At 36.1% G+C, this 27,228-nt stretch overlaps 4 protein-coding genes and 2 long non-coding RNA genes across 7 annotated transcripts; 1 reads left to right on the top strand and 5 right to left on the bottom strand.

Annotated features, from left to right (window-relative positions):
- Nucleotides 1-1,111: 1,111 nt before the first annotated feature.
- LOC106386203 lies at nt 1,112-8,496 on the top strand. Its single transcript, XR_007321901.1, has 2 exons — nt 1,112-7,475; nt 7,905-8,496. It is a non-coding gene; the product is annotated as an uncharacterized LOC106386203 (long non-coding RNA).
- Nucleotides 7,834-11,789, bottom strand: LOC125585041. Its single transcript, XR_007321902.1, has 2 exons — nt 8,297-11,789; nt 7,834-8,035 (listed from the first exon to the last, which is right to left on the bottom strand). It is a non-coding gene; the product is annotated as an uncharacterized LOC125585041 (long non-coding RNA).
- A 119-nt stretch (nt 11,790-11,908) lies between these two features.
- Nucleotides 11,909-12,867, bottom strand: LOC125585293. Its single transcript, XM_048754079.1, has 2 exons — nt 12,724-12,867; nt 11,909-12,238 (listed from the first exon to the last, which is right to left on the bottom strand). The coding sequence occupies exons 1-2, from the start codon at nt 12,865-12,867 to the stop codon at nt 11,909-11,911; spliced, it is 474 nt and encodes a 157-aa protein (XP_048610036.1).
- A 706-nt stretch (nt 12,868-13,573) lies between these two features.
- LOC125585040 (polygalacturonase-like) lies at nt 13,574-16,171 on the bottom strand. The gene is made up of 4 exons (XM_048753362.1): nt 14,791-16,171; nt 14,408-14,697; nt 14,088-14,316; nt 13,574-13,994 (listed from the first exon to the last, which is right to left on the bottom strand). The coding sequence occupies exons 1-4, from the start codon at nt 15,232-15,234 to the stop codon at nt 13,776-13,778; spliced, it is 1,182 nt and encodes a 393-aa protein (XP_048609319.1). The 5' UTR covers nt 15,235-16,171; the 3' UTR covers nt 13,574-13,775.
- A 5,250-nt stretch (nt 16,172-21,421) lies between these two features.
- On the bottom strand, nt 21,422-23,432 carry LOC106447041 (flavonol 7-O-beta-glucosyltransferase UGT74F1). Of its 2 annotated transcripts, XM_013888888.3 has the most exons (3): nt 23,236-23,432; nt 22,493-23,136; nt 21,422-22,349 (listed from the first exon to the last, which is right to left on the bottom strand). In XM_013888888.3, the coding sequence occupies exons 2-3, from the start codon at nt 23,114-23,116 to the stop codon at nt 21,624-21,626; spliced, it is 1,350 nt and encodes a 449-aa protein (XP_013744342.1). In that variant the 5' UTR covers nt 23,117-23,136; nt 23,236-23,432; the 3' UTR covers nt 21,422-21,623. The 2 variants fall into 2 exon arrangements, with proteins under 2 accessions (XP_013744342.1, XP_022557928.1); XM_022702207.1 differs by lacking the exon at nt 23,236-23,432 and having other exon boundaries at nt 21,422-22,351; nt 22,492-23,229.
- Nucleotides 23,433-24,628: 1,196 nt separating this feature from the next.
- Nucleotides 24,629-26,607, bottom strand: LOC106447055 (UDP-glycosyltransferase 74F2). Its single transcript, XM_013888907.3, has 2 exons — nt 25,760-26,607; nt 24,629-25,501 (listed from the first exon to the last, which is right to left on the bottom strand). Exons 1-2 carry the CDS (start codon nt 26,393-26,395, stop codon nt 24,782-24,784), a joined length of 1,356 nt encoding a protein of 451 aa, XP_013744361.1. The 5' UTR covers nt 26,396-26,607; the 3' UTR covers nt 24,629-24,781.
- Nucleotides 26,608-27,228: the final 621 nt, after the last annotated feature.

Raw genomic sequence — 27,228 nt, 5'->3', positions numbered from 1 at the left:
TATGACTTAGTATGACATAAAAGATTATAAATTAGTTATACATGTTTAAAGAAAATAAAATAATTTTTAAACTTCAATGAAAAACATATAAAAAAAGGCGATGAATTAGTCATCAAATTGTAAATAATTTCATAATTTTATTAATAATAAATTATTTATAGTCTTTGTTTTTCGTCAAGATAATTATTAAATGTCCATAACATTAATATGTTAAAAGACCATATTATGAAAGCCCATGTTGTAACCGTTTTTTACTGGAAGTGTAACACAAAAAAATACATTTAATTATTCGTTTTGTTTAAGTGTGTGTCGGTAAAAGATTAAAATAAATCTCTTTATCTTTTTCAATATTCAGTTTGAAGCTTATTATGCGGAAATCATACGCAAATATAGACAATTGGTTGGAATCTCTATATCTTTATATTCTTATAAATTTTAAATTTATTGTTTCCTCTCCTGCAAGCAAATCAATTACCGAAGTAATAGATCAATTGATTGGAATCAAATCTATTCTTATAATTAGTGTAATTATGGTTACAGTTTCTATATTTAATAGGTACATTAAAGATACGACATTGAAGATATTTTGTTTTGATTAATAGAAGATATTGGGTTTTGAGTTTGTATTTATTGATTTGTTTTTTTATAAAACTTAGAAAATCAATGGGATGATTGTTTGGTTGATACATCCTATTAAGAAAACGAAAACTATAGGTGGTTTGAATATTGTACATCGATCGATGCATGATGTAAGTTGACTATATAAAACTTGAACATGATCATTTCAAACTAAAGTATAGGTAGGTTATATGCATTTGTTATATTGTAGTTAATATATTTTAAATATTACATAAGTCAAGTGATTCACGTTTTCATAAAAAAAAAATTCAAGTTCATTATTGGGCCGTACTCGTACGTAATAAGCTACGTTAAATATGATGTATTTTTATGTTCATTTAATGAAATTAAGTTTAAATTTGATTAAGAAAAACTCATTAATTTAACTGGAAAAGACAAGCATTAAAATAGGTAGGTTTATTTAATGACATTAAGTTTAAATTTGATTAAGAAAAACTCATTAATTTAACTGAAAAAAGACAAGCATTAAATTAGGTAGTTTAATTTAATTCTCAGTAGCATGGAAGTATAAATAAGTTAGAAAATTTAGGGGTATTTTTTAGGGAAAATTAGAAAAATGAGACACTTTCATCTTAGATTTGTTCCAATAAGACTTGTAGAGGATTATTTAGGTAAATAAGATTTATATTCTCTTTAATACCATTATACCCTTATAATTAACCAAATTAACCTTAATTAAAATTTAAATTAATTCGTAATTGATTTAAATTTTAATTTAAAAAAAAAAAACCACAAAAGGATTAAAAACTTGTTTACCCTAATATTTTTTCACTTCTTTTCTTCTCCGCCGTGTACCTTCAAGCCTTCAACCCTTTCAATGTCAATTTAGGGTAAGCGGAGAATCCTTATTTTTTTCATCGTAAATCATCAATTTTTTGTCTCTAATCTCGTTTTTATCTTTCTTCTCTTTGTTCTCGGATACAATTCAGCGAATTGGGGATTTGTTCTTTGGTTTGTCAGACGGTCCTCTTCTCTCTCTACGGTTTCGTCGGACGGTATTCTTCTCTCACTACAGGTTTCGTCGGACGGTCCCTTCACAGTTTGATGTAAGATCTGGTCTAAACCACATTGCAGATCAGGCCTGACATCGAAAGGATCGAGAAATGGGTGTTACGCATTGCTTTTGATGATGAGAAGAATCCTTATCTACCGAAAGTTTTCTAACAGAGCCATCTTTGGAAAATTCTTCCCTAAGGTTCTACTTCATTCTTTGCCTGAACTGTCTTTGATCTTTGCTCTGTTATGTACATATAATGAGCAGAGCGCTGCTAGAGCTACTGTGCCAGGAGGTCCAAGTGTACCATGTAGTACAGCGAAGGCTGTGGAATGGGACGCTGCTTGGTCACAGAACCTTGACCTGTCGGGTCGTGCGGCTCTTGGAGTTCATGTTGAAGCTTATGAGGAAGATAAAGCCGAAGATACCCGTCCTAAGAAGCTACAGGCAGAGAAAACTGCAGAAGGCATTGTTTGAGGATTAAACAAGGTTTATAACGAATATTTGCATCGCACATTTCTCTTATTTTCTCAAAAGACAATACTTTATCATCTTCCGTAGGGTCAATAAGTGCCAATAAGTTGACTCTTTAACTGAATTGTGTTAGGAGTTTCTGAGGATGTACCTAAGTTTCTGGTGATTTTCTATTTGTTTTCCTGAATATGAATCTTTCTTCTGTTACAAAGTTTCAACTTTTTTTTTTCTGTATGATGTATCGTTCAACTGTGTTCAGTCTAGATTTGTTTCATTTCAGTTTTGACTTTTGAGAAATTAAGTTTTGGGAATTCATACACCTTTGAATTGTTCAAACTAGATTTTGGTTCATTTATTCTCTATGTTCTTTAATTGGGTTTAAAAGGTCTATAAGCTAAATATATCATACAACAAACAATTAGACTTTGTGGCCCAATGGATAAGGCACTGGTCTACGATATATCACACAACCAGAGATTATGGGATCGATCCCCAGCAGAGTCTCTTTTGTTTTTGTTTTTTAACGCTATCAGCCTCAACAACACGGCTCCTTGTTCAAATTGTTCCTTTTGATTTACACCAGTACGAAGAGGAAAAGATCGGAGAAAGATCGTGGGAGTAGGAGAAAAACGTGGGAGAAAATATTCTATGAGAGATTTAGGGTAGATTTAGTTTAGATTTAGGAAACATCATTAACCGAATATGGAAGTTTCCATATTTTTCGGATTTGTCTAGAATATGTATCCTACCTTACGTAGAACATAGTAGAGTAGATGAGAAACACATTCTTCATTAAGCGTCACATAAGGTAAAAGGCAGAACATATTATGACAAATAATATAGATAAGGTATATCATTGCGTTGTAGCTATATGTCGTTATCAAGCTGTAGGTAGATTGAAGACAATTTTCTTGATTATAACATAACAGATTATAGTTTCGTTAGAATATATAAGAAATGTTAGTTTACGCTATATACCCTGGATATATCTATGTATAAAACTTAGTATCCGATTTCTAAATTAAGTAGATTACTAGAATGTGTTTTCTAACTGTAGCTAGAAAATAAAATAAAATATGATTCAACTTTTTTCAAAAAAAAAAATTAAGCATATATATTGTCATACTTATGTTTCCAATAGTCTTAATATTTTTTTACATTTTTAAAATTCAGTTTACTATTTTTACCATAAAAGAAGGGTAAAACATATCTAGAATTGCCAAAAATATCAGAAGTCCTAAAAGGACAAATAAAAGTTGAGAGTGTCCCATTTTTCCAATTTTCCCTATTTTTTAATGGGTACTTCTCTTTTAATAATAGAGATTTCAGTCCTGCTCCAGAGTAAACATAAATTTATTTTATAAATTAAGTAATAGACTTTTTTTTATTCTATTTCTTTTCGAAATAGAAAAAAGATTAAAGTAAAATTCAACTCCATTACGCAATTACTTTAAAATAAAAAATGGAATAATGATATGCATAGACTGTTACATCATGAGTAGTCACATCAGATTAGGTAACGAAGAATGAAAAACTATGAATAGTAACCAAGAAATGACGAGGAATAATGCATTTTTTAACATTCCTACAAAAAATCACCATTCACAAGGAATAATAATTTCCTCTCATTTCCTCTCATTTCTTTTTTGTAGAGAATTAAAGAACAAAATTATTTCTTGTTAAATTTGAGAAGGAACAATCATTCTTTTTCATTCCTGCTATTTTATTTCCGTACATTCCTTTTATATTCGTTCCTCTTATTTTCCGAATGGTCACCAGTCAGACCCTAAAACAAAACATATATATGAGCCTTGTGGTATGGAAATGGCATGTGAGATGTGTAATGAAAGGGAGGAGATCCAATCTTTGCCGTTAAAACGAAGTGATTTGTATTATATTTCGTATTAGGAGAGGTCCGCGCTACGCGCGGGATTTGATGGATCGATTTTTATAAAAAAATAATTTTGTGTACATTTTCTTTTATGTTATTTTTTTTTTACAGCAAAAGGCTAAGAAACTAAGAAGATCCCTGGTCCGAGAGCCACCTCGGGGGAACTGAATCAACATAAACCATAGCAGATGGCGAAGTCCTAGCACCTCGTGCCAGCTTGTCCGCCAGAGTATTTTGTGCCCTTGGGATATGTTGGATAGTAAAGTTGAGAAAGAACTCCTTACATCGCATAAACTCATCCATATGTGTTAGTGAACGCCGGCCATTCTGTTGGTGTAGACACCATCTTCACCAATTAAGAGCAGTCAGTTGCAAACACCACCTCTGAAACTTGTAGGGTCTTCAAGCAGTGCATCGCCCATATCAAAGCTTCACATTCAGCATGTAAAGGTGATAGACTCCTACGAATAGACATTGCACCCATCATAGTATCAGTGGATCCATTTTTCCTATAGACACATCCTTGTCCCGTATAAGGATCATGTTCCTTCTATGTTCCATCAATATAACACTTGTCGATGCCATGTGGCAGAGCTTTTCCTACAACATCTAGGGGTCCACGATTTATAGACGCATCTTTCTGTGCTTCAGCCCACAAGACACCTTCTATCTCCGCAGTCCTGAGAATGTCAAAAGGGGTTCTTATCTGATTCTTAAAAACTTTAGCGTTTCGATTCTTCCAAATATACCATAGTATCCATGGAAAATAATTCAAGTCCGGTTCCTTGGGTAACCGCCAGAAAAGATAGTCCATATTTGTGAAAAGAGACGGGGTGGGAAAAACCCCCAGACATGAGGGAATATTGGATAAGGCCCAAGTTTGTAATGCCAACGGACATTCAAACAGCACATGATTAATGGATTCTTCCTCATCTCCACATACTTGACACTGCGTATCACATCTTATCCCTCGGTAACGAAGATTCTTAGTTACCGGTAGACTACCCGATAATATTTGCCAAACAAAATGTTGCAGCTTTGGTGAACATTGAAGCTTCCAAGAATGAGCCAAGAGTGGTTTAGTATTTGGTCCCAAAAAACTATCCTGAGCTCCACTATCCGGAAATAACGTTTCCGTTCGATAACCTGATTTAACCGTATATCTACCATGGTCCGTTAAATGCCAGCCATATGAATCCGGTTTTGGATTACGACTAATAGCTAAACTCCGTATAATATCCACATCATCCTGATGTATATAAGCTTTGAGCAAATTCAGATTCCAAGAAAGATTTTCTTGATTAATTAAATCTTACACCTTAAGTAATGGATTCAAATATTGATTCGGAAATTTTTGTATTGCTGACCTCGGGCGAGGAGCAGGGATCCAAGGATGCATACCTTTTGTATTGCCACTGCCACTCCACCAAAAATGGGAAACTGTACTGGTAAGTTTTTTTCGTAACCGTTTTTGGTAAACGAAAACATGACATAACATGAGTTGGCATAGGTGATGCCACTGCTTTAATTAAAACTTCCTTTCCTCCTTTCGTAATGAATCATATTGTCCAATTATTAACTTTATTATTAACCATTTCATTAAGAAAACCAAGAACCTGTGTTTTGGATCCCCCAAGACTCTCAGGTATTCCCAACTGCTTTTATGTTTAGTTGGGTGTGAATATGATTATGTTGTCTACCCCATAACTAAAAATGATCGAATTCGTAGTATTGTTGCTATTTTAATCCCCAATTGTAAGTTTTTATAGTGTTTTAAGTTTTATAACACTATAAAATACATAAATCAATTGGATTCGATTAAAATAGAATGAGATCGAGTTTTCTAATACCGTTGTATCTTCATTTTTGTTAGGGTTTTAAAAAATAGTGAAGAATGAGGTTTTTATTTAGAGGACCTCTTTGTTAGAGTTATTATAGTTGTTTTGGAGAATGTTAGTAATTGATACTATTAACAATAGTTGTTATTTTTTGCCTTTTTTGTTTCTTTTGTGTAATATTTTTTTGGTTATATTTGCTTATATATTATGTAATTAATCGTACTAATAAATTTATTAATAAGAAAAAATAAAAAATAAAAAGAAAAGGTAAAGGCAAAAAAGTGACAAATGTATTATTCTAAACGGACAAACTTAGTATAATTTCTTGTACCTGAAAATGGAAAATATTTTGACTAAAATATTGTGTCTCAACATGTAGGCATTTTATGTTCATTTGGATCCAGTCAATTATGCATTGGTGGTGATAGATATGGTTGTATCGCAATGAATTTATGACGTCTTTACCTTGATATATGATTTTTTTTAACATGGTTGTTAGTTTATTTATTTATGTTCAGGTTTGTATTATGATAGCATTTTATTTCATAGAGTGGCTTGATGGAATTTGTGTGCCGGTGTAACACTTTTTGGAGTAGGTGGATGGTACTATTTTTTGAATTTTGCCACGTTTACGGCTATTTACATTTAATTCACAATTTCAACTCTGGATTAGAAATAAGTTATTTAGAAAATCTATTATTTAGATCATATATCAATCGGGGGTGATTGGTAGAGGCTGTGATTTTCTGTTTTTTCGCTCTAAGATTTCAGCTTTAGATTTTTAGTTTTAGCTTTAATTTATTTTGCTGTAGAAATTTTTCATAACACTGTATAAAATCTTTAGAGAAAGTGTTTTCTAAAGCTAACATATTTTATTTTATAATATTTTGGTTTTACATTCAATTTTTAAAATAAAATCATGATTACTTTAAAAAATAGATGTAGAAATTAAAAAGACTGTGCACAGCTCCTACGGCCTACGACCTCAACCAATCCCAATAAGACTTGTGGTTCGGGTGCTGTTTCTAGATTTGTGCGTAGAAACAAATGAATCTAATTTTTTTTAAACAAATTAGCATATGGAGGGAAATGGTATTCACATCTTGTAATGAGTAGTCGTCATACGTTACAAACCAAATCTGGGTCCACTTTTTAGACTTGTAGGCCTTTTTCTTGAATAATTTTTTTTTTTGTAAATATATTCCGTCCACAGTAAAATAGTTGTCTACAAAAAATTTGGATGACTAATGATAAAAGTTTTTTTTTTTTGAAAAAGGACTAATGATAAAATTATAAACATTATTTGAAAGTTTAAATTATATGGAGCCCTGCGCAAAATGTAGTTTTGCGTTTATATTTATGTCTACAATCTACATGTTCAAAATAACATTTTCATGGTACATAATATTGTACTATGAACAAACATCGATTGTATCTGATCAACCCACGACAACGTGAACTTTAAGGTTCCACTTTTGTATTAAAGTATTGGTCTTATAATTTTCTGGTTATTTCATTTCCTTTATTGATTTTATAATAATAACTGACAGCTTCATCATCATCATCACAAATATTCACAACCATTATCTCTCTCTCTTTCTTGGATCATCACACATCCACACAAAGACTAAAGACGAAGGTACTAATTGGCTTAATGACATGCAGAGAAATTCTCCATAAGATGAACGTATTAATTGGCTTAATGGCTTATCTTATTAGGTTGATTCTTCTTTGATTGATGTTACTGTGAGATCTTAAACTGGTTAGCTCTATTACACCCTTTCGTTGATTAGCCATGAGACTCGTTTTAGTTCTTCTCTAGCCATGAGACTCGTTTTAGTTCTTCTCTGTTAGGAACTGATGTTAGCAATCTGATGAGGGAATTTGATTAAATTTGACTTGCCTTTTTTGCATTTAGTTAATGAATCTGAAGATTCTGTGTGAAGATGGTAGTTCTCGATTCTCCTCTGTTTGTTAATGACTGTACTCTGGTTAAAGGTCTGAGATTTTTGTTCATGTATGTGAATGAATCTGAAAAGTTCTCACTTTGATTTCATTTTGTGGATAGAGGCAAAAGCAAGAAGTGGAAGAACATCAGTACATCACGCATGGTTTTCACTTTGCCATCCAATGGATGACTCTCCTTTAGCATCCACAGATGCGTCATCAGTCTCTTAAGCTTGATAAAGGCGGGTCAATCTGAAACGGAGATTGTAATCGATGGTCAAAAGCTTGTGGTTGCTAATGTTGGAGACTCAAGGGCAGTGATAGGCGTTGCGCATCAGCTCTTGATAAAGAACCAAGCAAGGAGGGGAAAGATATAGAGAAGCGAGTTGTAATTGTGTTAAACATTCCAGATAAGGCTCTGTGTATATTTTGTTCTTGGAAACAAACTCAACACCGGCAGTTCCAAAATCAAAACCAGATTGAGAAGATGGTTTTCAGAGCAGAAAGGCTAACCTTTTTATACAAGCAGATACACCGCCTTGCAGGAGTGAAGCTCGCATTGAAGGTAGATTGTGGGTGATGCATCTGTAACTGGTTGCTTTTCAGATTGTTAGGAAGAAGATGAACCATCGCTTTCGTTGAAATTAGCTCTCGTACGGCAGAGATCAGAAATGTGTTGAACCCTAAAATCTGAAACGACGCGTTTTAAAACACGTAAAGTTTTTTTTATCGGACTTGTTCCTTTGAGTAAAACATTAGGCCTGAATGCAAAACGAAGCTCACATGTGTTGCACACAAACTTAAATGAAACGGTAAGGTTTTAATATAGGTGACACGTGTCGCATTTAGAAGAAGCTATTTGATGACGTGTCTTGCTCAGAGAAACACTCTTCTTTATATAATAAGACTAGGATCGGCCCGCCCTACGGGCGGGGTGTGCATTATAATACGATCTTGAAGCTAAGTATATTAGTATATTTAACATTGGTTGTTCATATGTCTCATGGTTTTTTTGTTGCTGGAAGGATGAATGCATGAGAGTTTGATGGTTTGTATGGCTTTTGTTATATGTTGTTAAGTTATTGGTAGATTTATGGAATTTAGGAATATGGATGTCTGGACAATACCAGTAGCTATTGCTTCGGTTGTACAAATCTAAAACCGTTCGAATAATTTAATTTTAATTGTTTCGTTGGAGTGAATTGTTTGATGATCTATGCAACATACCAGTTGCTTTGTCTCGTGAGGAAATATATATATTTATATATTAGATACTTATATGTTACTTGTGTTTGAGTATTTTAATTGAAAAGTATTTTAAGTGTATAAACCCAAAACAGAGGATAGAGTAAATTTTAAAAATCAGATTGTTTTGAGTAAGTGTAATAAGGTCACCAACTAAATGACTGCATGTCCTGAGAATAAACTGTTGTTAAAATTTTTAAAAATAAGTTCGGTGTAGCAGAAGAACTTGTCCAATTCGATGCTTACGCTGAGTTTCTCCGATCACTGAGAGGAATGGGTCGTCCAATATGCAATGAAAATAACGACAGTTAGTCAATGCCAACCGATTGGGGTATATAAAAAGTATAAAGTAAATGTGTAGCTCTAACCTCGGTCACTTAGACGTCTTTAAAGATTTCTTTGCATACAATATTAGTAACTCCATCTTCACCGTTCATATCGGAAGTCTCGTCTAAAATCCTAAGCCCATTCGGAGTTGTTACTCGAGACATGGCAACGTACAACTGACCATGAGTAAAAACAGGGCGAGGAAGATATAAAGCAACTTGGTTCAGGCTTTGACCCTGGCACATCTGCACCGAGACCAGTATAAAAATCAAAACTAAATAACAATTAATGAACCTAAAATATAAACCAGAATGATGAACACGACAATACTAAGTTAATACCGGACTAACTAATACAGAAACATCCAAATTTGTGAATTCAATTTAAATATTAATTTTGATTTACTCGACATTATAAAGACATATGTCCGCGCATGGGAAACACAAAAGCTTACTATATAGTTACGTAACTAATGATAGAAAATACTATATATATTTTTTTAACACATACAATGTAACATAAAAATTTAATATAAATAACTATAGACTAACCGGAAGGTTAACATAAATAATATTAGACTACCCGGAAATTAACACCTCATAATAAAAAACCGAACCGAAATGCATGCCGTTAAAATTAAAGGGCCCATATAATGGGGAATATCCAAAACAGAAACATCCAAATTTGCGAAGTCAAATAAACATGCATAAACATTACGTAAACGATAGTCTGAACATTATTAATTGTTGATATATCTCAACCAGCACGTGCTTTCTTCACCACCTTTGACGCACCTGCGCCAGTCTTTTTTTCTTCACCACGGTTAACCGAGGGTCCCAGGCCGGGGCCCAGACATCCCTCGAGGCCCGCAGCAGCCACGTCATTTCCACCCCAGAAGTAGCAGGGTGGGCCCGGGTGGCCCGGCGTAGGGGTTAATCTGAGGGGGAGGTTCGAACCTGCGCCAGTCTTCTTACGCGCCTTACTGGTTCCACCTTGATCACCTGCAGCAGATGATGGCTCGATGTTCGGGCTGGCATCATCACCATCGTCGTCGTCATCATCTCCCTGTACATTATGTAAAAACGTATATGCAATCAGCAAGGAGCTACTTGAACATCACGATACACACGTAACTTACATTGTTCACGACGTCATCTACTGGCAGACGACCATGATCCTCAGCAATACGTGTTATCGTGAATGTCTTGTGATGCTCGGTAAAGTTAAACGCAGTGACCCTCACTTGGAAAGTGTACGTTTTTCCTTCCATGTCTGCAATGAACGGGGGTAACCTAGCGTCCTCAGGGTTCACACCGTCTTCAGCCTTGTAAAAAAAAAAAAATGAGAAGTAAGATTTCGCTCAGCGTTTGACATCACGAATGTAAAAAGTCTAGATTCATACCAGCATCTGTGCAGCTTCACTTGCTCGGATACTATGCAGCTTCGTTAATACACCATCGAACCATACGAATGTTCCTTCCGCAGTATCATCAGATATTGCCATCTCCACACGATAGCTATATGAAGATGGTAAAAGGTGAGGTCAAGTCACCAGCAGGCGTGTAAATCCTCATATATAAGACGCGATACTTACCGTAGGGCCCCAACAGCTTGTGGATTGTTGCATACTCCACACGTGAATGCAGACTCAGTCCGCTGCAATTTTTTACTGCATTTTGAGCAAGCAACATAACACCACCCCTTATCTGTGTCAATCCGGACAACTCTCCCAGTGCACAGAAAATCAATCTCCTGTAACATATAATCAAGACTCACATGAAAAGCGAACACTGACACTACAAACAAAATAATACAAAACAAAACCAACAGATATTATACCTGCGATGCAGCAGAAACGATGAAACTGTTGAGGTCAGCGATGGTCATATTCTCCACCTTCGCATATGAATTTAGCAGTGGAGCGGCCGACGGCAGACCAGTATCTCTGGCGGCCAGCCTACACAGAGCATAATGATTAGGCAAGTAACAACCAAACACACAAACACAAATTAATTAACGACAATCATACCTGTAGAATAGAGCAGCCCCTGCTCCAGTCTTCTTATCGAAATACACGTGTGTTCCCGACGTAGCGTTAAGAAACAGACGACCTACGTAGATTAATAAATTTGTCAAGACTAAAGTGATACGACATTAAATGATACCACATAATTCAACACCTCCGACAATCTTGGGATTTATGCTAGTGACGACCATGACCTTTGGATTAACCCTCATAGCCTCAAGCTGTATATGGAAAGCAACAGCCTGAGAGTCGAAGAAGCTTAAAGTCACAGTCTCATCACTGCATATATCAGAAAATCAATTGTCATCAAAAACATCCATATAATACGTTCAGAATTAATATATGGCCAACATATATAGCAAAGACTCAATGACAATTACCTATCCAGTTTCAGAGTCACCATAACACGATTCTTCTCCTCCGGAGGATCGCAAACCGTGCTCTTCACACTCAATATCTCACCTATGATGTCTACATCAAATTCGAAGCCGGTATCATTTACTTATAGAGTCAGACTGATCACACCTCTATGTACTCAGAGCATCAACAACATATAAGGACGTTTCAGTTATGATCAACATACCTGGTAGCTGAGTGTTTGTATTGGCAAGACCAATCAGCTCCGAATGGTTACGGAACCGGAATGCTTCCTCTGGCAAGGGGGAGACAGGTTCGGTCAACTCTTGGAATGAAGTAGACTCGTTGAACCGGATCATCAAAGACGAATCAGTGAGCCGGAAATTCTGCGCGCATCTAGAGACATCAAAACCGGACACGGAAAACATTGTCCCGGCATGTAGCTGTTCCAGGAACTGTGGGAGACGGCCAGCACTGATCGTGACTTGCATCACAGTCGACTGAAACACATTAAAAAATATTTCAGTGCTACAGCGGTATAAACTCAAACGGATCATCAGTACTTTAAATTGCGGGAACCAAAACCTAGATAGTAAACAGCATGATCAATGACAACCCAAATCAATAATAATAATAATAATAATCACATTGCGGCTCACATATAATATTATATCAGATCAGTAACACTCGTATATTTCTAGAACAAATAACATATGGGAAAATCAACATTTCTATAAGATATTAATCAAACGCGTAATCACTTTACAGCTATACTATTTCCAGATCAGATCAGTAAGTCTCGTATATTTCTAGATCAAAGAACATATGAAAAAATCAACAGTTCTAAAAAAACATTATACAAACGCGTTCAGATCAGATCAATGAGTCTCGTATATTTCTAGATCAAAGAACATATGAATAATCAACAGTTCTAAAAAAAATATTATTCAAAGACGTTCAGATCTAATCAGGATGGGGAACTTACGTTGACATTAACCATGAGCAGATCCATCCACATTAGCTCTCCACCACGCTTAACATTCCTAGCCTCCCAGTATCGAAGTAGTCTCGCCTCCACAACGGATGAGCACCGCCCAGCCTTGAGATCGGAAAAGAAAACCTTCGCCATAGCCATTGAGAAAGATGAGGGGTCAGATTCGAGTATCAATGAGTCGTGAGAGTACTAAAGTGCAGGTAACGCGATACGTACCGGTGAGATCTTTATATAGCAGAGGAGCGGCGCAGGAGGGAGCTTTGCAGTGGTGATTTAAGACGATTAAAGTCCATTAATTATCGAAGAACCGTTACAGAAGATGGAGTGCAGCTGCGCCGATTGAAGGTGAGCGGAGTTCACGAAGGCGAGCGTAGAGGATGATTAGGGTTCTACCAGGAGGAGATTGTGGTAGTCGGGCCTCGTACGGACATGGTATGAAGCCCAAATGCCAAGCCCGTAACAACCGGATCACACTTAAATGAAGCGGATCTGACGTGTCAGCGCGAGAGAGACCCTATTTCTGACGTGGAATCCGAGCTGTCACCCCCAGGAGAGATACAATGTCTTCTTTATATATAAAGATAGTACAGAAGTTTTTGAATCTAGCACCAAGGAATTAGCACTTTGTAATAGCAAATTATTTGACCATATTTAAAAGTCACTTGGATCTGTCAGATGGAACTTTACTTAACCCAAATAGTAAATATGCCATAGTTTGACTAATTTCTTTACTCTCTTATTATTTTATGGCCAGTTTTCGATAAAACTGTTTTTAACATATACTTATTTCAGATAAAATATAACTTAAAAGTAAAACAGAACTGGTACAAACATAATAATAAGCCAGGAATCAAACTGATTGCTTCTCTTTATTTCCACTCACACCAAAGAATTCACCACATTTAACTTCGGATGAATCTAAAGCTACTATGAAACATCAAAACAAATCAGACAAACATCACTTTATCACATATCTACATCCAACAATTACTCTTAGGGTTCATTAAATATAATCCCAATGATGAAATCTTGGATTTCTGATATCACATACAATTCCTTGGAATCATAACTCCAGAGGCTCGTCCATGAGCGTTCTTGCAATAAGAAGCTGATGACCTTCTCATGTACTTGAGGTTAATGTTTTTTAATGTAATCCCTGTGCAATGATTACTTCCACTACAATCCAGTTTCATAGCTACTGGCGTTGCTGATGTTCCCTTTATGTTTGCGTACGTCACTCCACTTATCTTCACGCCAGAGCTCTATATGATCAATCATAACCAGTTCTCATTAGAAAAAAAAAATAAAAGCTATATAAGAGGACTGAGCTACGCCAAATTGATTAGGTTATTCACCTGATTAGGGCAACCTTTTCTACTAGGGCAATAGTTTTGATCGATGATTAATGGATTCTCAACATTCCTCATTACCAAGTTTCGGAATTGCACATTCCTCACAAACCCATTGCTCGGCCTACCCCAACTCTTTATTCTGACTCCGTTTTGCGTCTTGGTAAAAATAGAGCTTGTGACGGTGATATTCTGCACACCTTCCTCGTTAGCGTATTCCCCAAGACTCCCAATGCTGGATCCAATTTACAAGTAAAGCCATGTTAACTAGTGGCTTAATTAGTACGATATCATCATATTAAATTAATTACTATAATATTGTTTACCTGATTCCATGTCCGGGTCCACAATTCAAACGTTCGATCCAAATGTTTTTAGATCCTGGATTAAGAGCAATGCAGTCATCACCGGTCCCGATGACTCCCCCACTAATGGTGACTCCAGAAGAAGCCTGGACGATAATACCGTCAGTATTGGGGCTTCCACTTGGAGCCCTGATTCTTATGTTTTGAATCCGAACATTAGAAGAATGATGAACCGTAACGTGAATATTCTGACTATTCAACGACGTTAGACCGCTTAGTAGAACATTATCGCACCAGCTAAACGAGATAGACTGCAAAAGTAACCATATTAAATTTTGATTATATATATTAAAATAGCTGCTAGCTAACAACTAAATTGAAAATGGGTGTTGTTATAAGTATACCCTTGCACCCTGAGGACAATGACCACCTTTCTTTCTACAAGACCAATAACCAGCTCCTCTAGCATCAAGGATTCCACCGTAAACCGAGATCCGGTTTACCTTAGCGAATAGGATCCAGTAACCAGAACTACCTATACTCCAGTAATTTTCCGGAGCAACGAGTGTTCCATCGATTTTGAAAGTTATAATGTTCTTACAAGGACCCCAAAAGACTAGGTTTCTAACCAAGTATGTTCCTCGGGGAATGTAGACCATGGCTCGAGCCCGTGACTCACATGCTAATGACCAAGCTGTCAAAAATGGCTCGGTCGCGTCTGTTCTCCCATCACCTCTAGCTCCGTATCTCTGTACATTAAACGATGGCATTGCGTTTGATGAGTTGATAAGATAGAAAACAATGAAGAATAACATGATGGTACAAGGATAAGAGATGTTATTGGCCATCTTAGATTTTTTTTTTTGTAGTTTTTGATGGCTTTGTGTGATTATAATGACTTAGGGCGAAGTAATGAGAAAACTGTATATATAGGGAGAAAATGTATTTTATGTATTTGACCGGACGATCCGTGAATTTATGACTAATCACGTTATATGCGGTGTATAAGTATAGTGTACTGATTCCATGTTATATGATACTATACTTAACTAATTATGGCTTTTATGTGCACAACTTATTATTGTACGAATTATTAGTCTATGGGACGTACGTACTGACGTATGATATTATTTCAAAACAATATTATGTACTCAATCTCCATGTGATCATAATATGGGTAGTTGAGAGTAATTGGCATTGCTATACTCACTTCATATTTGAGAACATGATTTTAATTTCACATAGATTTGCAAAATACTTTAGTGAGATGGAAAATTGCGCATAATCTTTTGTTCATTTTATAAAAAAATTCCAACATCTTCGTTTTTAATATGACATGCGCTATTTTTAGTATCTTATACAATTTATACGATCCCGTCGCTCGGACAAAAGAATTTGCAGGAAACTAGTCTAAAAGTGCCAGCATAAGTAAACCCTTTTTCAAAAAAAAAAAGTGTCAGCGTAACATATCCTGAAATAAGTTCCAACATCACGTTGAAGTACAAGATAAAGATAGGATCTTAAAAATGATATGTACGGTTCACATGTGATGATAAGCAATGAGAACTATTCAAGTTTTAACAGAAAGATGAGAACTATTTAAGGCTACTTTTAAGGGTAGACGGAAAAAAGCATGTGATATTCCACGTTCCCTTTTATAACGTGCCGACTACTAGAGAGGTGTTGCGTAGTAGTCGAGATATTTAGGCCCGGGATGGATCGGATATCCGGACAATTCTAAGGTATCCGAATCCAGATCATTATCCGGTGGATCCATAATTTTACTATCTTTATCCAGATCCGGGGTTCTCGGATATCCGGATGTCGGATATCTTTCTAAAAATTGTAATATCCGGCGGATATCCGGATCCGGATTTGGATCCTTAAAATAAATAAAAATAATATCAATATATATAAAATATTAACAATAATTTAAAAATAAAAATATATATAATGTTTTTAATTATTTCTATGTATAATATTACAAAATTTACATAAAATTTATATATACTATTATAAAAATAAAAGTATATTAAATAAAATTAATTTTTATATATAGATATTACTATTTTTGAAATAGTTATTAATAAAACTTACGGATCCGAAAATCTGGACTAAAAAATTAAAATATCCGGATCCGGATCCGGCTTTGACGGATCCAACATTTTACTATCCGGATCCGGATTCGGCCCCTCCGGATATCCTGATTTTTGGACGGATCCGGATCGAATCTCGGATCGAATCCGAATCTCGGATAAATGTTCCAGGCCTAGAAACATTTACTTCTTCTTTTTTTGAAAAAGAGACATTTAATTTTTAAGCTATTTGGAATATAGCAAACTGTCAAATGCTAATTTATTTACTAAGAATAAAACATATACATTATACATAATTTATAATATAAAATGCTATATGTAGATTGTTAGATCACCATTAGTGGTGTAGTACCTGACAAAGCACCTAGTCAATTTGATATTAATACTCCCTCCAGATTTGAATATATGATGTTTAAGGTTGTGCACACATATTAAGAGAAATTAAATACTTACTTATATCAAATACTTTTTGGTTTTACTTTTAGTTAGTTTAAAGATTTATTTGAATCTCAATAAAATTCAACCACTTATATTTTTTACATTTTATTTTAAAAACAAAATGCATTAATGAAAAGTAGAACATCATACATTTGTATACAGGAAAAAAAAACTAAAACGTCATATATTCAAATCCGGAGGGAGTATTATTTTTCTGTGTAATTAAAATTAATGAAAAAAAAAGACCATACACTAACTGACATCTAAACTCTCGAGTTTCTTTTCATTCTTCCCAAAAAATTTTACGAACAATGGCTTCTTCCTTTTACCTTTTTTCTTTCTACTTTTTTTAGTTTTTAAAATTTAAATAATGGAAAATTGCATCTAATAGACAAAAAAAAAATTCACTAACTAACTAAAAATACTCTCTCTCTCCTACTTTCTCTTCCTATCTCTTTCTATTCTCTCTTTCAAAATCTAATTTAACTTTTTTTGGCTATTTAGCAAATAAACCCTTGAATAATTTAATTACTGAGAAATGGGGGAAAAACTCCCACGGTGGCTGCTCTTTTTTTTTTTTTTTTGAATTTAATGTTAAATTGAATTCAAAAAAGAAAATACCGTTTACAAGTTTGTTTTTCGTACTTTGCTACTCTCTTTCAAACAGAAAACTCAAAACTCAAGAACATCTACTCTTTACAATCAATCTATCTGTTCGAAAACCAGAATTGAAGCCCACCCTCAAGCTTCTTATCCTTCCTCCTCTGAGCTATCGAAAATCTGTTTCGCATAGTCTTCTCAAACAATTTGGCTAAGAGATCAGGGGGGGAAGCTGTCTCTCCATGTCGTCTTCTGTTTCTTTCCCTCCAAATTCCATGAACCGATACCTGGAATAGATATCTGATAGTGAAGAGTTGAAGCTTATCTTGCTTCTCATCCATTAAGACCCTTATTATCTCAGACCAGTTTGATGTGTATCTCTCCCTCATTACACTTCTCGCCAGATTCCTCCATATCTGCTCAGAGAATTGACACTCAAAGAAAAGATGACCCACTGTCTCCATAGGTATTTGACAGAAGATACAAGAGGCGTCAACGTTTGCATTCCATTGAACCATTCTACTCCCGGTTGATAGCCTATCTCTCATTGCGATCCAAGTCACAAAAGCATACTTAGGCGTCGCACTTTTAAACCAGATAGCCTTATGCCAGTCATATTCTTTGTGTTTTTCTCGGATAACCTGCCACGTCTCTGTTGTTAAAAACTTCCTTTTGTATTTGTCGTTCCCACCCCTCCATAGATATATATCATCCTCTTCAACATTCATGTTCTCCTTAAACTTCTCGATCTCCGTCTCAATCCTATTGAGCAGCACAACCCGATGGTTCTTCCTTCTGTGGTGAATACAATCCTCAACCTTAGCATTCATTGTTATACCCATTCCCATACATCCTCCATTCCCTAATAACTCCTTTAAACAGCCAATAGATGACCATTTATCATACCAGAATGCAGCTTTCTTCCCATTTCTAATCTCCACTTTATAAAAACTTTTCCCCAACTCCCGATACTTGAGTATTTTTCTCCACATCCAAGATCCCAGTTGTGAAGTATCTTTTACCGACCATATTGAGTTTTTCCGAATGAGATATAGCTTAACCCAACATACCCATAGAGAGTCTGCCGAAAGGATTCTCCAGAGTAGCTTCAGAACGCAGACAATATTCATCTCCTTCAAAGATCTTATCCCCAACCCACCTTCTTTCTTTGTTCTACACACCTCCTTCCATGAGACTTTAGCCTTCCTATTATTCATCTCAACACCCGACCACAGAAATGCTGAGCAGAGCCTTTCTATTTCTTTTATACAACCACTAGGCAAACGAAATGCAGCCATCCAGAAGTTTACTAGACTCATAATGACAGAGTTTTTCAGTTGGATCCTACCAGCATAGGATAGGAAACGCCCCGTCCATGACCCAATCCTCTTCCTTATCTTCTCAACTAGCGGTAAAAAATCAGTCACAGTCATGCTCTTTGTTAGCAGCGGGAGTCCAAGATATCTGACAGGTAGCTTACCCACTTCAAATGGAAACCGGTTAAGAATCTCTTCTTTTCTCTGTACAGAAAAACCAGCCATAAACATTGTTGACTTCTCCAAGCTAATTTTCAGACCAGACATTCTATCAAAATCCTCAAACACTTTCAGAATCCCTTCCACAGATCTCTTTGTACCTTCTGAGAACACCATTAAGTCATCTGCAAAACATAGGTGTGTGAGGCCTATGTTCTTGCATTTGGGATGGAATCCAATAAGACTTCGTGAGGCAGCTTCATCCAACAACTTCGATAGTACATTCATACACAGGACAAAGAGGTATGGAGATAGGGAGCAACCTTGCCTTAGACCTCTACTGCTCTGATAATATCCAGCCAGCTCACCGTTAATTTGGACCGAGAAGGAGGCTGTAGTGATACATAGTGAGACCCATTTGATGAACTTCTCCGGCAGACCAAGGGCTTTGAGCGTATTGAGAAGAAATGTCCACTGAACTGAATCAAATGCCTTCGATATATCGATCATCATAGCATAGCGAGGGGATATATCTTTTTTGTGGTAGTTTTTTACAATCTCTGTCGCCAACAGCACGTTCTCCATAAGCAGTCTCTCTTTAATGAAGGCTGACTGGTTCGGTGATATACACTTGGGTAAAACGCTCTTTAGCCTGTTAGCAATGAGCTTCGAGATTATCTTGTATAGGACATTACAACACGATATTGGCCTATAGTCCTTCATTACCCTTGCTTCATCTTTCTTCGGCACCAAGGTCAAAATCGTAGAGTTAAGACCCTTGGGCAAGAATCCTTTTAGAAAGAATGATTGAACAGCAACTGTAACATCATCTCCAATCACTTGCCAAGCCTCTTTAAAGAATTCTGAGTAATTATATCATAATAACAAAGAAGGATAAAAAAGAGGTATATTCATATATGAGCCTTATGTTATGGAAATGGCACGTGACATGTGATAATGGAATGGAGGAGATCCGATCTTAGCCGTCAAAACGAATTTGTGGTACTGTACAGTTAACGTAAAACGTCAAATAGCTCACCAACCAATGAAATTGACGCATCATCAATTAACTAGCATGACCATAGGTCCCAAAGCCTATCAAAACATTAGTCATGTGCCCCAAAAATTTTGAAAAAATTTATATATATAAGCTTTCAAATCATAAAAAATTGTTTTTAAACTTTCAAATTATAGAAATCTTTATTAAATCGTCTGAGACCCACAAAATCTCATAACCGACCCTAATAGATCCATAGGTCGATTATGTACTATTTTCCAATAATAAAAATGAATCTAGAAGTAAAGATAGAGTATTATATTGTTACAAAAAATATAGAACATTATAAGTTTTCTTTGCAATGCCAAAATATTTAACCATATTTATTTTTTAAAAATAATATAAATTTCACATTGACTTCATATTGAACTTGGAGAAGAAACCAAGAAACAAAAGTGATCTGAGACAGTTGGAAATTTGAGTGTCACATGATGGAAGAAATCCTGCACGGTAACTCGGCGGAATATAACCATATATGCAATGTATAAATTTGTTATTTGATAATATATATTTTTCCTTTTATTGTTAGTTAGTTGTGAATGAGATCTTCATGAGCCTTGAGACAACAAAAACGCCTATAGTTTTAATTTGTGGTGTCACGTTCTAAATCTAGTCAATGAACATCTCTTTTTCTTTATGCTCTGTATCATATTGCTTGCTTATTTGGATAAACGCCCGTACAACTAAGTGAATATATCACTGCTCAAATCCATAACTTGTTCCATAGAAATAAAATTCCTTTTTTAATGAATTGTTAAATTTATTCATTAAAAATTATTTCAAAATCGATCGAAAGCACAAAAAAAGAACGATGGTTCTTGGTTCCTGTAATTTGTTTTTTTTTTTTGTCAGTTCTTGGTCCGTGCAATTATCTACGCAAGATTGAAGGCGTTGTTTACTTTTCAAGCCGACCTTGTTTCGGAGTCTAGAAACATAATACTCTCTTTTTTTTCTTAGGCATTAGCTAGAAGCCTAGAAACATACCTTTTTATAGCAAAGATAACATGAATCAAATCGACTGAAAACTAATGGCAGTTGCGACGGAAGCATAAACTGATTTATTTAGTTAAATTAGTTTGATTCTCACTTGACGAATCAATTCGACTTTACTACAAGATCACATGGCTAGTAGCCTATGTATGTTGGCTAATATGCCTATAAATTATATTCTTGTGCGCAGAGCTCAACCACTAAATTTAATCAATTGGTCCACTACAAGGCCAATAGAACAAGTGCCACTTTTTAAATCCGTTGTTGTATCGTTTAATCTGCAGGTTTATTGAGGAGTGTTGGCATCCAAAAGTGGTGTCGGGTTCAAAGATTTAGAAGACATAAGTTACTAGTGTATTTGAGAACATTCAAAACAATATATTGCAATGTTTTCCTTGTGTGATTTTATTGAGGAGGTTGAGAAGTAAACACATGATGAAAATACAAACTAAAGAAAAATCAATTTTTTTTTGTGACACTAAAGAAGAATCAACTTAGAAAATTATTCTGAATGAGGAAAAGAGATAGATCCACATAGACATTAGAAGCAGAGAACTTTGCTATTTCATCATGTTACTTACTTATTTGGTTTGAATCTTTGATGCAAATATGTTAATATTGATATCTGTAGAGCCTCCTTCGCTGAGTGACTTGACAGCCAAGTCTCTCCATTTCCTTGCATTCTTCTTCATATCTTTGCTCTTCTCTCCTTCCATCACTGCCTTAATGCTAAACTCAATCTCCTCTCTCATTGCAACCCCAGTCTCTTTCTCCGCCTTCACACGAACCCCAACCTTCCACACATCTTGTATGTACTTTGCATTCATCGGTTGATCGGTCCACTGAGGCATAGCCACCATGGGAACCCCTAAAGTCAATCCTTCCATGGTCGAGTTCCAGCCACAGTGGGTCATGAAGCAACCCACTGCTTTGTTTGACAAAACTTCAAGCTGAGGACTCCACCTCAAAACCAAACACTTATCTTTATCCACTGATTCGAGAAACCCTGATGGGAGCTTTGACTCCTCTGAAGCTCTGACCACCCACAGGTAGCTGAAGCTTCTTACGGCCGAAGCAAGCTCTTCCATCTGCACGCTGCTCAGCTGAGCCATGCTCCCAAACGCTATATACACCACTGACCCTTGTGGTCTTGTGTTGAGCCAAGCAGTGCAAAAGGCAGCCTCTTTCGAGTCAAAGAGGTTCAAATCATTGTCGGTGTCTAATTTGATTTGTTGGTCTAAGTACATTGATGGAACAGTCGGTCCTATTGTCAATACAGGACAAACATTTGACAACAACTCTTCCTCCTATAAACAAAAAACAGGAAAAAAATAAAAAATAGTTAAGGGAAAATAGTAACTAGGTCAAAAAAAACAGCCTAACTAGGACCCAAAAAAAACAAAACAAAGTAGTTTGGACATAAAACAGAGTTGTTAAGACATGAACTAACATGAATGTCGAGCTCCTTGTAGGAATTAACGAGTACGAAATCAGCCTCTTTGAAGTTGGTGAACTGTTGAAGCACCATCTCAAAGTAAGCAAGGTGGGACCCAGTAGGGGTGACGAAAGTAGGCAAGTCTTGAGTCTCAAGAAAACTCAAATCCTTTATGGGAAGATTCAAGCTTCCATGGTTCACGTAAAAAAGATAATTAACATAGTTAACACCACAAGACTGCGTGAAGAAAGGCGCCGCGTATAAACCAAACTCCCTCGCGAGGTCGAGCGCCCAAGGCATGAAAGAATCGTAGACGATACAAGTGATGGGGTCGTCGCTTGTCTGATGCTTGCGGATGACGTCAGCGACGGTTTTGGAGCCAAAGGTTTTGAAGTTCTGGAGGTATTCGGGGACTGATCCGGCTGATGAGAAGCCGCCCTGGTCGTAGCCGTCGGAGATTTTGGCTACGGAGATGGGGGTAGATGGGTCGAGGTGGACCGTGTTGAAGATGAAAGCGGTTAGAGTGTGAGTGGCTTTGAAACCTTTGGAGTGAAGCCGTTTGCAGAATTGGCGCATCGGTGTGATGTGTCCCTGGCTTGGGAAAGGCACTGCTAGTACATGCCCTCTCTTCTTCTCCATCTCTGTCTCTCTCTCTCGCTCTTGCTTACAAAAAAAAGTTGTAAAGATTATGTTGATAGGTGTTGATAAGATTATTGCAAAAGAAGACAACAGCTTGTGATGAGAGCAAGAAGACAAACCTGAGTTTCTTTTCTTTAACAAGGAAAGAAAATGTGTCAGAGGTCTAAATTAAAAAAACTGAAGATGGTCTTGTTTTGAAGCTTGTTTTAGTGTTATTTTCTGGAACTAAAATGATGGAGCGTTAAGAGTCATACGGAAACGTAAGTAAATAGGAAGTAATCAAGTTGGAAGATTCTCGACCTCGTAATCAAGTTGGAAGATTCTCGTAATCAATAGTTCAATACTAGACTACTAGTCAATTTTAAACTAAAATAATGTTATCTATAACGTCGTGGTCCATAGTCCAAGTGATGTATATGTTAAACCTAACAAAGAATAATAGAAAAGAGTGACTTTTTTCATAGTCTTGTTTTTATGTATTTGTTCAAACCTAATAAAGTAAGAATCACAATTGGTCACAAAGTGTATCAGAAGTAGGTATAACTTTTTGCATGCAAGTAAAAAAATATCACGGTTTGATATGAAACCAATGAAAATAAGACCCACCAAATAATTATTTGAAAAAAATGATATTTCACTAGTCTTCTTTTGTTTTTGTTGGATAAGAAGAAACAAACATAGTTGTTAATGGAATCGATATTATGCAAACGTTGAAGGAAATGAAGCAGAAAGATTTCAATTCATGGAGCTGCGACGAGACCTGTGGGACCAACTGTCAACACTGGACAAGCTTTCTACAACAACTTCTTACACCATGTGCATCGTAGGTTATTTAGAGGGATTTTCAGACGTGGACTCCGCAGAAAAGAAAAAGACCAGTAAGAAAAACTATGAGGTAAAAATCGATTTTTTTTGGGGTTTTTGTGATTTTCGTGGACCCCACTGATACGTGGCGGTCCGCGATTGATCTTTTTTTTTCTATGAAAAGATAAAAAAAAAAAATTAAAAATCTGAAACCCCAAGTGGGTTTCAGCGATTTAGATGCTCTTAGAGCATCAATATCCCAAAAACCCACATGGGGTTCTTATTATTATTATTATTTTTTAATTTGATTTTAAAAAAATTAAAAAATAACCAATCGCGGACCGCTACGTGTCGTGGGGCCCGCAAAACAGTACAAGATACACCCAACAAACGTTTCTTATTCTGCAACTATAAGGCACAGTTTTTTCAACAATAGTGGGCCCCCCCACATTAGAAACGCTCAGCATACTGCGATGCAGATGCTCTTACTCCCCCTCTGTTTCATTATAAGTGTCGTTTTAGGTTTCGGCACATGGATTAAGGAAACAATTAATTTTGTACATTTCTTATAAAAACACTATTACCTATACACCTAACCATATTTCAACCAATAGAAAAATAAATTTTGCATTGAAAATCGAAAACGACGCTTATTTTGTAACGAAAAAAATTCTCTAAAACGACACTTAATATGAAACGGAGGGAGTATGTGATAAAAAAAAAACAGTTTCCATAACATAAATGTGGCAATTAACTACGACAAACAACTGGAGTAATTAAGAAACAAAGCATAGTGATTAGGACATGAAGGAATGGTTTGATACGTAACTTCTTTGCTACTTCAGCTAGTAACTTATTTGCTCAGATAGCCTTTGTTACAAATGTATCAATGTTAACATCTGTAGACCCTCCTTCACTGAGTGACTTGACAGCCAAGTCTCTCCATTTTTTAGCGTTCTCCTTCATCTCTTTACTCTTCTCTCCTTCCATCACTTCCTTAATGCTAAACTCAATCTCCTCTTTCTTAACAATCCCACTCTCCTCGTCCATCTTCACACGAACTCCGGCTTTCCACACATCTTTTATGTACTTCGCGTTCATCGGTTGATCCGTCCATTGAGGCATAGCAACCATGGGAACCCCAAAGGTCAACGCCTCCATAGTTGAGTTCCAGCCGCAGTGAGTCAAGAAGCAACCTATGGCTTTGTTTGATAGAACTTCAAGCTGGGGACTCCACTTCAAGACCATACTCTTCTCTTTATCCACTGTCTCAAGAAACCCTGATGGCAGTGTTGCCTCCTCTGAATCTCTGACAACCCACAGGAAGCTGAAGTTGCTTATTGCTGAAGCAAGCTCCTCCATCTGCGCATTGTTCAGCTTAGCCATGCTTCCGAATGCTACGTACACCACCGACCCTTGTGTCCTTGTGTCGAGCCAGCTAGTGCAGAAGGCAGAGTCTTTCGAGTCAAACAGATTCAGATCGTAGTCTGTGTCTGATTTGATCCGTTGGTCTAAGTACATTGATGGAACACTCGGACCAATTGTCAAGACAGGACAAACTTTTGATAACAACTCCTTCTCCTGTAACAAAAAGAGAGTAGTTAGGACATTAATATAAAAAAAAAAAAATTAATTACCAGGAGGTCAGGCCGAAGCCCCAATTTTCCCCAGGCCCAAAACTACAACATGTAATATTAGTTTCGTCACAACTGTCACTTGAAACTGTAATATAATATTAGTTTCGTCCCAAGTGGACCTGTGGACCTCTGACACAGTGGCCCGGGGGACATGAAATAGAATATGACATGGTTGAGAAAGTTGTAAGAAGAGAGGACTAACATGAAGATCCAACTCTTGGAAGGTATTAACGAGAACGAAATCAGCTTTTTCAAAGTTTGTAAACTGTTGGAGCACCATCTCAAAGTAAGCAGGGTAAGATCCACAAACAGAGAAGAAAGAAGGCAAATCTTGAAGCTCAAGAAAAGGCAAATCATCAATAGGAAGCTTCAAGCTTCCATGGTTTACGTAAGAAAGATAGTAAACGTAGTTAACAGCACAAGACTGCGTGAAGAAAACACTCGCAGCTAAACCAAACTCTCGGGCAACGTCGAGCGCCCAAGGCATGAAAGCATCATAGACGATGCAAGTGATGGGGTTGTCACTTGTCTGGTGTTTGCGGATGATGTCTCCGATGGTTTTGGAGCCAAAGGTTTTGAAGTCTTGGAGGTAGTCGTGGATGGAGGCAGATGAGTCGAATCCATGGAGGTCGTAGCCGTCTGAGATGGTGGCTATGGAGATTGGACCAGATGGGTCCGGTTTGATGGAGTTGAAGATGAAAGTGGTGAGAGCGAGAGTGGTTTTGAGACCTTTGGAGGTGAGTCGTTTGCAGAATTGGCGGATTGGTGTGATGTGTCCTTGAGTTGGATATGGAACTGCTAATACATGTCCTCTCTTCATCTCCCTCTCCATCTCCATCTCTCAGTTAGAATGTTTTGCTTTAACCAAAATGAATATGCGTTAAGAGATATAATGAGAATAAATAGAGGCAAGTTTGTCACGTTCTAGCTTTAGATAAGAGCTTTGAGATCAGAACAAGAGGGAGTTTTGTATTTGTTTCTCTTCTCATTTTATTTTACAGGAAATAAGAAAGAGAAACCCAATTTGCGTTTGTTTTACATGATTAGGAACTGTGTTAAACAATCATTAGTTTAAATCTTTTTTTTTTTTTTTTTTGCTAAAAAATTAGTTTAAATCTTCCAGCCTAGTTTTAAGTACTTTTGGTTTCGGTTGTTTGTTTATATATTTTCTAAGATATTATCTAAAAGTAAAGACAAAGTTTCTTTATAATGAGCATTTTTAACAAAAAAAACAACGTAAGTGAATGTATGTAATTATGTATTAGCTCTTTATCGTTTTTTTTTTTTTTTTGATCAAAGCTCTTTATCGTTTTATTGTTAATTTATAGACAAGCATGATCTTACTTGTTAGAGTCGGAAAAAACGTTAAAAGTGACAAACCTAAAACGAGTAAGAAGTGAAAATATTCTACACTGTTCTATAAATTACAATAAGAACTCGACAAAAACAAGAGTTATCTATTCGATGTCTTCTTCACCAATATGATAATACTGACATTTTTTGTACTTGTCTATAACGTGTGACTTTATTGTATCTTTTCACTGGATCAAATGTCAAATTGTTTTGTCTGACTCAGATCAATAATTTTATAATCGTCTGTGCAAATTTAATATGTCTAGTGGACACAGCAATAGTGAGAATTTGAGATCAAAGCAACCGTTATAACGTCAA

Source organism: Brassica napus, chromosome C4, assembly GCF_020379485.1.
Source record: "Brassica napus cultivar Da-Ae chromosome C4, Da-Ae, whole genome shotgun sequence".
NCBI classification, from domain to species: Eukaryota; Viridiplantae; Streptophyta; class Magnoliopsida; order Brassicales; family Brassicaceae; genus Brassica; species Brassica napus.
Note: the sequence above shows the minus strand (reverse complement) of the source record. Positions and strands in the feature narration are given on the sequence as shown.

Coding starts and splice junctions, on each gene's coding strand:
- LOC125585293 (XM_048754079.1), bottom strand. CDS start 12,867: ATGGCGAAGGTTTTCTTTTCCGATCTCAAGGCTGGGCGGTGCTCATCC. Junction 12,239..12,723: donor TGCTCATGGTTAATGTCAAC/GTAAGTTCCCCA, acceptor AATGTGTTTCAG/TCGACTGTGATGCAAGTCAC.
- LOC125585040 (XM_048753362.1), bottom strand. CDS start 15,234: ATGGCCAATAACATCTCTTATCCTTGTACCATCATGTTATTCTTCATT. Junction 14,698..14,790: donor ATTGTCCTCAGGGTGCAAGG/GTATACTTATAA, acceptor TTACTTTTGCAG/TCTATCTCGTTTAGCTGGTG. Junction 13,995..14,087: donor GAAAAGGTTGCCCTAATCAG/GTGAATAACCTA, acceptor TTGATCATATAG/AGCTCTGGCGTGAAGATAAG.
- LOC106447041 (XM_022702207.1), bottom strand. CDS start 23,116: ATGGAGAAGAAGAGAGGGCATGTACTAGCAGTGCCTTTCCCAAGCCAG. Junction 22,352..22,491: donor CAAGGAGCTCGACATTCATG/TTAGTTCATGTC, acceptor TTTTTTGTTTAT/AGGAGGAAGAGTTGTTGTCA.
- LOC106447055 (XM_013888907.3), bottom strand. CDS start 26,395: ATGGAGATGGAGAGGGAGATGAAGAGAGGACATGTATTAGCAGTTCCA. Junction 25,502..25,759: donor TCCAAGAGTTGGATCTTCAT/GTTAGTCCTCTC, acceptor TTTTTGTTACAG/GAGAAGGAGTTGTTATCAAA.